At 39.7% G+C, this 12,042-nt stretch overlaps 1 protein-coding gene across 1 annotated transcript in view; it reads right to left on the bottom strand.

Annotated features, from left to right (window-relative positions):
• Positions 1-12,042, bottom strand: part of LOC128327414 (maltase-glucoamylase-like) — a 107,842-nt gene that overhangs the window by 64,276 nt on the left and 31,524 nt on the right. Inside the window, exons 4-6 of the mRNA XM_053256215.1 lie at positions 10,934-11,102; positions 8,051-8,147; positions 5,995-6,107 (exon numbers count right to left, since the gene is read on the bottom strand). Coding sequence (XP_053112190.1) covers positions 5,995-6,107; positions 8,051-8,147; positions 10,934-11,102 — 379 coding nt within the window. The remainder of the gene's footprint in view (positions 1-5,994; positions 6,108-8,050; positions 8,148-10,933; positions 11,103-12,042) is intronic.

Here is a 12,042-nt window from a genome sequence, read left to right as displayed (position 1 = left end):
AGTTTGAGAAAATTTCTCATAAGACTACAACTGTTACACCCTAACAGTCAGCAATAAAATTACTATAGCCAGCAAAGACAATGGGATCTAATGATGTAAAGGCAGCAGCCACACTAATGAACTGTGTTTGCAGTAACACTAAATGTACTACACGAAAGGGAGGGTTTTTGTTAATCTCCTTCTCCTTCTGTAGCAGTCTATGACTTCTGAAAATATGGCCCTGAGGGTCATGCAGCACACCTGGGCGTTTTTCACACAGGGCTTTTAGCTTGCATCTCCTCCAGAAAGGAGGATGTGCATTCACATATCGGCCAGATTTACCCCAAAGTCCCTGCCAGCTATCAGGGAACACATCACACATGATTTGGGGTTTTCATTGCACGTTAAGAGTGTAGCCCGATTTATATCCAGGAGGGTTAAAATATCTACTTTTTGCATCGGTTTTATGGGGCAAATGGAGTAAAGCTTCCCAGTAAACTCACAGTAAAGCCTGCTGTGTGAAAAACACCCTGGTTGTTGAGCTTTGCAACTTTGTTTTTACCCTCAAGCTGTTTCAGATTTGGGGACAGCTTGTATCTTCAAATCAATTGGACTGTTATGCTAGTTGCATGGCCCTATGGTATGTCAACACACTGTAGCCAATGGGAGTGGGGCTGGCTGGTGATGAAATTAAGCCTTGTCAGTGTTATGCTGAAACTAGCCCTTGCAACAAACCCCAAGGACAACTCTCAGCTGCATATCTAATCAAAAAAGCCTATAATGACACTAACAACAAGAGCCATATTAATGGCTTGTTCACTTGCATATCTTCTTTGATGAAATACATCATTTCATCAATTTCGACAAAGTTCCTCATCAAAGACTCCTTGAGAAAACTTAGCAGTAATGGGACAAGGAGACAAGTACACATGTGGATTGCTAACTGGTTGAAGGACAGGAATCAGTGGGTAGGTATGAATGGAGAGTTTTCACAATGGAGGGAAGTGGGATCCCCTAGGGATCAGTACTGGGACTGGTGCTTTTTAATTTATTAATAAGTAGGGGTAAGCAGTGAGGTGGCCAGATTTGCAGATGATATCAAACTCTTTCGGGTAGTGAAATCCATAACTGATTGTGAAGAGCTCCAAAAGGATCTCTCCAAACTGGGGGAGTGGGCAACAAAATGGCAAATGCAGTTCAATATAAAGGGATGCATATTGGGATGAAAAACCCCAATTTCAAGTATACATTGATGAGATCTGAGCTGTCGGTGAGGTTGACAGCTCATTGAAAGTGTCGACACAATGTGTGGCAGCTGTGAAAAAGGCCAATTCCATGCTAGGGATTCCATGCTATGGAAGGGGACTGAAAATAAAACGGCTAATATTATAACACCCTTATACAAAACTATGGTGCAGCCACACCTGGAGTACTGTGTACAATTCTGGTCCCTACATCTAAAAAACAACATTATAGAACTGGAAAAGGTGCAGAAGAGGGCAACCAAGATAGACCACCTACAGCACTTTTCTCATGAGGCAAGGCTACAACACCTGGGGCTATTTAGTTTAGAAAAAAGATGACTGTGGGGAGACATGATAGAGGTCTATAAAATCATGCATGGTGTGGAGGAAGTGAATAGAGAGAAATTCTTCCCCATCTCACATAGCACTAGAAGCAGGGATCATCCCATGAAATTGATTGTCGAGAAATTTAGGAAGAGCAAACAGAAGTATTTTTTTCACACAATGCACAATCAACTTGTGGAATTCTCTGCCACAAGATGTGGTGACAGCCAACAACCTGGATGGCTTTCAGGGGGGTTTGGAGGGCTATAGGCCACCTCCAGCCTCAAGGACAGGATGCTTCTGAGTACCAGTTGCAGGGGAGTAACAGCAGGAGAGAGGGCATGCCCTCAGCTCCTGCCTGTAGGCTTCCAGCGGCATCTGGTGGGCCACTGTGTGAAACAGGATGCTAGACCAGATGGGCCTTGGGCCTGATCCAGCAGGGCTGTTCTTATATTCTTGTCATAATCTTCCACTAATACCATTCTAACATTTACAATGGCCAAACCAAACTGACTGTATACAAGAGAATTAATGGACACAAATCAGACATTAAGACTGTAATATTCAGAAACCAGAGAGCATTTCAGTTGCCTGGGCATTCAATAACAGACTTCAACACACACACAAAAGGTTCAAAGGGAAATTCCAGCATGAAGTTGCTGAGCTGGAATTCATATGCAAATTTGACAGGATCAGACTTGTGCTAAATAGAGATTGGGAGTGGCTAGCTCATTACAGAAAGTAATTGGCCTCTTCAGGTGTTTATATACACTATTCACCTTGTTTTGCCAGTAAATTACCAGTTGGAAGTGGGTTGCACTCACTCTATTTGGATCTTTTGTTCCTTTGACTGGAACTCACTTGTCTTGGAGCTTTAGTAATAGAAGGGACACACCTATCTTTGCAATGCTGGCCTCTGGCCTCACTTTGTAATTCCTTCCCCCAATACTTTTTGTGTCTGTTTCCATGTTTATCCCTATCTGCCAACTGACACAGCCAAGACACCTTCTGATGCCCTGATGTGATGAACTTGCATGTATACCAGCCTTTACAGGTCAATCCTATTCCTAACGGAATCCCAGTGATTTCAAAAGACTTACTTCCAAGAAAGCATAGGCTTTGAATCTCAGGCATCATCTATTCCTGCCTGCCTCCTTCTCACATCTCCTACTGGTTTCTTTGTATACTCTCTTTTTACTACCATTCTAGTGTTCTATACAACTGATGGCAGGGAGTGAGGCATTATGGGTCTGCTACAATAATATTTGTTTCATCATGTCAGATTCAGTTTGAAGCTGAAGGAAAGTTACTATCATTTATTCTCAAGGGAGAACCAGTCTTTTTAATCACTCCCATGATCTCTGTGTGTGTTCATATGTACACATATTTCCCAATTCAAAGAAAGAGCTATGTGTCTCCTCCCTTGACTTTTATGGAAGAGAAAAAAGGTGGAAATGGAGAAGACAAGAAAGAAAAGGTGAAGTGATGGGAAAGGGGAAAGGAAGTGACCTTGCATTTTGGGCAGTATAGAAATATGATTGATAAATAAATAAATAAGTGGGTGGGTGGGTGGGTGGGTGCGGGAGAGACAAAACCAAAAACAGGACAGGAGAAAGAAGCTTTACTGAAGTGACAAAGGTAACATTTCTGAAATGTTCACCTGAGTATTAATAGCAGTTGCTATAAGCAGTTTGCCAATCATTTTGCAAGCAATGCCTCTCTTAATAGCATGTCCTCTAAGTCAGATGAGTGAGACAAAGGAAGGATAATGCAGAATACATAACAGCGGTAGTAATACATTCTTATGGAATTTGACACTCCTCTCAGCAATGTAAGGATTCACAGGTGGCATAAAAGGGATCTTTTATGATCCAGTTTTATTGAGGATAATATACTGCAAAGGCTTTTGTATGCTTTGAGGAAAGCTTTCTGCACTGTGAGAAACTGCTGTTGCTATATGCTAGAAAATGCACTGAGGTTGTTCACATGAGCAGCCCTACCCAGGTTTGTGCAGTCCGACTGGGGTAGGGCTGCTCATGTGACGCGCTGGGATCATGACCAATACTACCGCTACCCCATCAGGCAGCCCAGGAAGCACGCCCTTCTACTGTATATCCCAGTTGCATGTCTGTTTAGGCTGCCTGCAACCTGAACAGACACAGAGCTGGGCGCCTAGAGTGAAAGCTGAAATTCGCCTAGAATGAAAGCTGAAATCCAGGTGAATCTGGGTGGGCTAAGCAATCTGGGTGAGATGCTTAAAATCCAGGTGAAAACCGGAATTTCGGATGGCATAGCAACTCTACCCATCAGTGTTTTCCCGGTTCCCCCTAGCTCTCCCTAGCTACCAGGGCATTTTTCACACAGGACTTTTAAAGCCCTTTAGCTTGCATCTCTTCCAGAATGGTGGGTGTGTGTTCACATATCAGGCAGATTTACCCTAAAGTCCCTGCAAACTATCAGGGAGCACTTCACACACAATTTCACACACACAACTTCACACACACACACAACTTCACACGCATTAAGAGTGCAGCCCAATTTATATCCAGGGTAAAATAATCAAGTTTTCGAGTCGGTTTTGGGGGGCAGCTATTTCGCAGTAAAGCCTTGCAATAAACTCACAGTAAAACCTGTAAAAACACCCAGGGCTTTTGGTCCTGTGAATGGCCTTAATGTCTTGGGAAGAATGGAGTGAACAATAAGAGGAATGGAATAAACAAATTCAGATTTAACCTAGGTTCCAAATCCTTGGTAAAATAGGGAGTAAATAAATCATTCTATTCTTATTTCAGTTAGTCCATGGAAGCTGTCCAAATGCTAGACTGATCTGCATTAACATTTAGCAACATTTTATAGCAAACTGAATTTCTGCTGCAAAAATCCTATAATGTCAAACTCTACAGCTTATTATTCTTTTTAGTATTTGTCACCTGCATATTAAAATTCATAGGATTTTTAGAGGAGCTTGCATACAAATTTTCCTATTGGTCTCTGAGGATGTACAATTGATCCTTAAACCAACAACTTTTTTTTAAAAAGCAGGAATTATTTTAACAACCTCCTTGACCCCATCCCATTTGTTGAACTTTCGTGTAATCCTACATGGAAACCCAAGACCACTGGCAGCAAGACTTTTCCTTGCTTTCCATGTTATAGCAGATTTCTCAACTAACCTCCCCGCCACCTTTGAGTGATGACTTTCAATCCAAATGGAAACAGTGAAATATAAATAAAATAGTGTCTCTTGGCCTATCCCCATCTCTCTTAATAGTCATAGGACATGAAGCAGCTAAGGCATTCATCGACAGGGTATTATAGATATAGAGAATCAATCGGATATAGGCAAAACCCTGAACTTTCTGGCTAGGGAGGGACATAGGTATGTCACCTCTCCTATGCCATATCTAACACAATTGGAAATCCCAACGCATAGGAAGGCTGTCACATTGGTGCGATGCCATGCCCTCCCCTCAGCCATGCTAGAAGGATGCTATAGGAAAATTCCACTATCAGAACAGCAATGCCCTTGTGGCACAGGGCAAACAGAAACAGGGCACTTCCTACTGCAGTGCTCATATTACAGAGACATTTGTGCCACCTTCATACTACCATTAATACAAGATCACCCTGATTGTATGGACCAATTTTACACCTCCTTGCTGCTTTCTGATAGCAACCCTGCTACCACCTACAGAGTGGCCAGATTCTGTGCAGCAGTGATTAAAATCCGGTGGGCGATGACCTCACCTTTATGAACTAGAGTATAGTCTCACATGATGCTCTTCAGGACAGAGCTCTTCAGGACAGCCCTACATCCATTAGCCCCATAACTCCTGGGCCTTTGCTTTGATAACTTATAGTCCCCCTGGATAATTAAATATGGTGCATCTGGATTTTAAATCTAACCCTATGCACTCTTTATGTCTTCATGTGGTATGACTATTATCTGGGTTTTTATCTGGTTTTAATTCATGTTTCCATATACTTTTTATGTCTTTATTTTATACCTGTATGACTATCATTTTATAACTTACATTTTATAATTCCTCTTAATGATGCCTTTTATTATTTTTGGGGAAATTTTTGAATACATTCTGTTCCTGACTCTTAAATGTATCCTGGCTCTTAAAAATGTTTTAATAGCAACTGCCATTTTGGTTTTAGATATTGTATCATCCTGGGTACTTTTAGCTACTTTTAGCTACTCTTTCTTTTATGATCTTTTAGGAAATTTTCAAATACGTTTTGTTACTAGCAAATAGTAGTAATTGTATAGTAATCATTATATATCCTGGCTTTTAAAATGCAACAGACAGGTTTTAATAGCAACTGTAATTTTGGTTTTAGATATTCTGTCCTGGATACTTTTAGCTACTCTCTCTGTTAACCTATATTTTATGCTGGTCCATGACCGTAATAAAGATTGATTTGATTTGACTCAACTAACCTCAGTGTATTGTTGGACTACATTTTCTGGAGTTGGGCCAAGGAAGACATAAAAATCTAAGATGCCTCCAATTGTGCGGAAGGTCAAAGATGGCTCTGGATTCAAAGTGACATCTGAAAGCAAGTAACAAATATGAGACAGTCAGTGTGAATTATATCTAAGCCAAGCCTTCTTTATGCGTTCTTAACCCTTCTGTTCATAATTGCTCAGTAAGTCATCCAGACACTTAATAAAACCCTATAGCCTCACCCATACATTCCATCAAGCAAACTCAAATATTTATCATTGCCAGAACTAATGCTTCACTAAACAGAAAAAGACATTCCTACAAACCGATCTTGGCATGCACGTGCCTGAGAAACAGAAAAGCAAAGAATTATGACATGGTAGAATTTAACCTAGAATTCTTAAGCACGGTAGCATTAAATAATTGTGTAAGGATTCCTCCCCTTTTAAAAACAACAACAAAAACAACACTAACTAACTCCAGACATTTTCGAAATATAGATCAGACAGCAAAATAGGTTTCCTTTGTAGCCTCTGCTGCCCGAGAAATGTATTTCATAGCTTTAGGAAAGATTCCCCCCTTAAAAAAAAAAATTACAGAGCAAGATTAATACAGTAAGGTGACCATGGTAACAGGCAAAGCTATTCCCCATCAACAGAATACAGACAAATTTAAATTGGCTTGTTTCAATTGTATCAACCCCTGAGGAAATTTCTATCAATTTCAGGTTATTTTTCCCCAACAGATGCCTCTATTTTTAACAGTTAATCATACTTTTAGTAAAAAGAGGCACATTTTGCTTCATTTAACAAAGGACTTCATTCCAGTCATTTTGAATACATAGTTTATTAATGTTTGGGGGAATCTGAGAGTTGTACCTTAGGCATCCTGTGATATAATTTTAGTAAAATTAAAATATTTTTCTCTGAAAAGAAATATTTTTATAGGAGATATAAATGGCATTATGTTTGGGACACACAATCAATTTTAGAAGATTCTAATATAATACTCTCATTTCTGGATCAGGTCATCAGAAATGAAAAACCTATTTTTTGTTTCTCTGCAGTATTCACTAATGCAAATTTAACATTTCACTCCAATCTTTAAATGTTCTTTTTGTGCTGAGCAAAACTCTCCCTTATCTTATACAACACACTGACCATTTTGAATGAAGAAATGATGTAAAATAATATTACAGTATGGTCACTGGTCATAATACACACTAAATTACAATACAAAGCTCCATGTGGGCTCCATTGTATATATGGAGTTCTTCTATGAATTAGTATTTCAATAGCAGAACAGTTTCTTGCATAAAGACACACTGGCTGAGAACCTGACTACTGAAGTGTCTGTACTTTGTGGGGATGCATCAGAAGCCCTCACGCAAGAGTTCAGAGCACTGCCTCTACTCCAGAAGTCTTCTGTAAGAGCAGAGAGGATCCACAACTTCTGGAATGCAGGTAGCACTCCAAACTTCAGTAGCTCTTGGCAACAGCATGTCCAGGAGGGCTGGGTGTGTAGTGAATCTCCACAGACCCTCAAAGTGTACATGCTTTGTTAGGCTGTCAGCCACTGTCATGGGGCTTCCCTCTTCCACTGAAATGAATGGGAAAACCCATGCGTGTGTGTGTGCGCACGCATGCACGCACACACACATCAGTTCTCCCACACGTGTAAAGAGGCTGCAAAGGTCCAACCTGAACACAAAGTCCCATCACATTCAATTAAATAAGGCTTAGTTCTAAGTAGGTTGTAGGACTACAGGGACAACCTATTCCTAAAGCACATTGATGGTAAGATTAATAAAAGAAATAATGCATTAAGGATTTGCAGTTTAAAATTAATTACTGTATGTACCTGAATCGAAGAATAATTTCCCCCCAAGTTTTTTGATACTAGGAATTAGGAGGTTGTCTTAAATTCAGCGTCCTGTTCCTTTTGAATAAATGCAGATATAACTTGTATTTAACCTCTAATTTTTAAGGAAGTTGTCTTAAACCCAGAGTCATCTTGATTTAGGTCAATGCAGTATTAATCCTGTATTACCTTGAGCGTTGGAATTCAGGAAGAGGACACCATGAGTATTTGAATCATTCTCTATGCACATGTAAAAAGGATGGACTCCATACAGATTTGCATACATCTGAAATATCAAAAATATTATATAGCTCCTTTTATTACTGTTTATCAGCAGTCATACAGAGAAACCTATGTACAGTACAGGCAACAAAGGATTTTAGTCCATTAGTCATTTGGGGCTTCTTTCATCTAAAGGAGGAAAAATGCAATTTCATTTAAGTTCATGGTCTCTGAGATACAGCCAGAGCTTCCATTTGGTGAGTTTATTACATTCTCTGCCAGATGTGACACTGGCAAGCAGAAATATAGGCCGCAGTTCAACAAAAGGTTTAATAGCAGTTTTAAATGTAATCACACAAGTGAGAGTTATTTCTATTCAAACTGGCTACATGCTGAGCTAACTTGAAACACATGTTTAAATACTATTGATATCAGTGCTTACATGTCTGATTAAATAGAAATAAATGTATTTTTGTACTTAAGCACTGTACAGAATCCATATGACAAAGCTCTGGAGAATGCTTTTGCTACATACATTCACCTTCAGAAGAAACAGGTTGTAATGCACAGTTATTATAGAAAAAAGCGAAAATGAATTTTTTAAAAAAAACCCAGTGAGGCTATTTGTTCACCTATCTTAACATTAACCTTCAATAAGCATATAAATACTGGAGCTTCTGCTACTGCCTGGATTTGTAGTATGAAGGTTTGCAGTCTTAACATCTGATTCACACCATTTGTTTCAGTGGTGATACCTTCTCCAAAGGACTGTATTTGTACTAGACTCTTATCACAACTGTTTTTGCTTCCCTGGATATTTGCTAGATATTTTGCCCAAACAGGAACTTGCAACATTTGCCTTAAAATACAAAAGGAAGATGAAGTTATGTGATATGCACAGACAAATGAGAAATTATACTAGACATCAAAGCTATTTTTAGGTAATCTCAAAATTTCTCAATAGTATTCCCTAAGCAGGAACCTCCATATTAAATGGAAATTACAAAAATCCAATGAAAAAGCCAGCTCATGTAAACATGCAAATCATGTGACTTGGTAAAAAATAATCAGAATTAGCTCTACTCAAGATGGAAGGCAGAGGGTAGGACTTGATAAGGATTAGCATGTATGAGGTAGGCAAGGCTTAACTTAGTAGGTGAAGCCATTTATTTAATTTATTTTTTATTTATTACATTTCTATATCACCCTATCCAACCAAAGGCACTGGGTGGTATACATAGCATTGGTTTAAAGGTTTTACTTTAGAAGTTGTTCTAAGAAAAGACTTGAAGGAAGAAAGGAATGTTGTTTGATTAACAGATAACTCATAACATATTTCAGGCGTATTTCAGGCGTATTCTCAAATACGATGGATATTTATATACCACTTTTCAACAAAAGTTCACAAAGCGGTTTACATAGATATAAATAAATAAAATGGCTCCCTGTCCTCGTCCTTGAAAGGATGCTGTGCTAGGGATGGATAGGGCCAGTTGCTCTCCCCCTGCACAACAAAGAGAATCACCACTTTTAAAAGGTGACTCTTTGATCAGTTAGCAGGGGACTAATGGCATAACATTTATTTATAACTGTTGATTTTAACATTTTTGTAATTTTCAGTGGGCAGTATGGAAATGTAATGAATGAATGAATGAATGAATGTACAGAACTTCTTTCTGTCCATTGCATGACTTGTATCTCTGATGTTTGCCAAAATATGGGCTTCTGCCTGCAGCTTGAGTCTATTGCCAGATAGCACTTGTATCTTTATGCATAGTGTCCCAGCAACAGCAGTTAAGAGTTTAGCAAACATTGTTAAAAACAAGAGTGGAGAATTTGAAGCTTGGTTTCTTGGTGCCCGCAAATTGGGTGGCAGGCACATTCAGTGAAGGCAGCAAGTGCAAGCTCTCCACTGCCATTAAACTGATGAGCTGTCCTCTTTTAGTCTTGCTTGATGAACCAACTACAGGAATGGACCCTCAGTCTTGACACTTCCTATGGAACTTGATGGTTAGTATGATCAAAGATGGAGGAAACATGGTTCTGACTTCATGGATCACAGACACATGTGATTCACTATGTAAACAACACCCTGCCATCATTGTTAAGGGGACCTTTAAATGCATGGGTGCCGTTCAGCATTACAAGCAGCAAAAAGGAGATGGCCACATGAAAACCAGCTACAATATTGGAAAAAGCAGGTGACATCCCATTTATCTTTGTGATGTGATTACTGCCAGAAAAAGGAATGATGTGGGTGAAGAACCACATAGAAAGCTTCTGAGAAAATAGCCTCTTATATGGTTTGGGGGCATGTAAGCAACACAACACTTTTTTGAATGGCTAACTTTTGGGGAGGTGAACACCACTTCCCCAAATTATGTCAATGGGAAACCATTACTATTGCTAGTGGGCATCATCTAGACCAGGGTTTCTTAACCTTGGGCCCCCAGATGTTGTTGGACTACAACTCCCATCATCTCCAGACATGGCCTTTGTGGCTGAGAGTGATGGGGGTTCACATCTGGGGGCCCAAGGTTAAGAAACCCTGGTCTAGATTAAGATAGTCATGAGTAAATCCCATTGAAACTAATAAAGTCAGTCACAATGAACTAGTCTAATTGGTTTCTAAGGTGCTTAGTCATGACTAACTAGTATGGATGTTGCCCAATGTAATTTCCTTTCCCAGAAGCAACTATATTGCACAGGTAAGCTAGTTTTGTAAGCTGCCTTGAACATTTTAAATTGGAGCGTGACTAATAAATATAAAAAGAAATAAAAATTAGTAATAATAGTGTGTTTAGGAGGGGCGGGGGAAAGGAGTATAAGACAAAACATGAAATGAGTTACCTTTGGAGACTGGTCCCTAGTATACATCCCATAAGTAATATGATCCATGTTGTGCTTAAAAGATGGATGTTGTTGTTCACCAAACCCGTATACAGAACTGGATGGGACATTAGTTGCAATGTGAAGATACTGGTCGGCAAAAATCATATTTGCAAGTGAAGTGTCCCACCTATTTCAAAAAGAGAGAAAGAATAAATGGCTCAGACAGGGACGTAGCAAGGTTGGAGTGGGCCCAGAGACAAGATTTTAAAATGGGCCCCCTCCACTCACTGAAGAAAGACATGCTGTTCTGGTAGCTCCAGGTCTTAACACTCACATCAATTTCGGAGGATGAATACAACTGAAGCAAGCCCAGGCAGGTGAGTGGCTGGGGGAGTCAGTCATATGACTTGCCTCTGGGGGGCCCCCCAAGGCAGTGGGCCCCCAGACAACTGTCTCCTCTTGCCCTACTATAGTTACGCCCCTGGGCTCAGATTGTTTTGATATTGAGTTCATTAAGCCCACAACAAACTATGGTGCCTTCTACAGTAATTCACTCAAATCCAATATATATTAAATAATTACAAAATGCATTACAAACTATTTTTTAAAATGCTACAAGTAACAGCAAGACAATACACAGCATTTCCCACAAAATAACTCCTCAATCCGACTGCTGGTTCTTATAATATCCTGTGGGTCAGTCACAAATTGCAGAGCACATGGTGACATTTAGAACGTCACTAACAATCAGAACATATGCTTAGCTCAAGACATCTCTTATCTTCATTGTTTTGGTGGATTTTCTTTTTACACAATATGTCTTATACTCATTTTTAGAATTTATAACAATGCAGAATTCAGTGCTGAAAGGTGAACAAAGCTATCCCTATGACTACAGTTCCAGTCTAGTTGAGGACCTGAGTGAGACAACTGATGGTAGGCAGAGAAAAACAAAACATGACTGACACTACTTTTGGCATTGGAAATAACAGAATATAACTTCTTATTTAGGGCTGGCTTCAGGATTGATGGAGCCTTCAGCAAGTTGATCTCTGCTGGGCCCTCTTCCCTTACTGCAGCAGCAGCAGATACAGCTTTCCTTCATTCTTGATGTGCCACAACAGCAA

This window comes from Hemicordylus capensis, chromosome 5, assembly GCF_027244095.1.
Source record: "Hemicordylus capensis ecotype Gifberg chromosome 5, rHemCap1.1.pri, whole genome shotgun sequence".
Taxonomy (NCBI): Eukaryota; Metazoa; Chordata; class Lepidosauria; order Squamata; family Cordylidae; genus Hemicordylus; species Hemicordylus capensis.
Note: the sequence above shows the minus strand (reverse complement) of the source record. Positions and strands in the feature narration are given on the sequence as shown.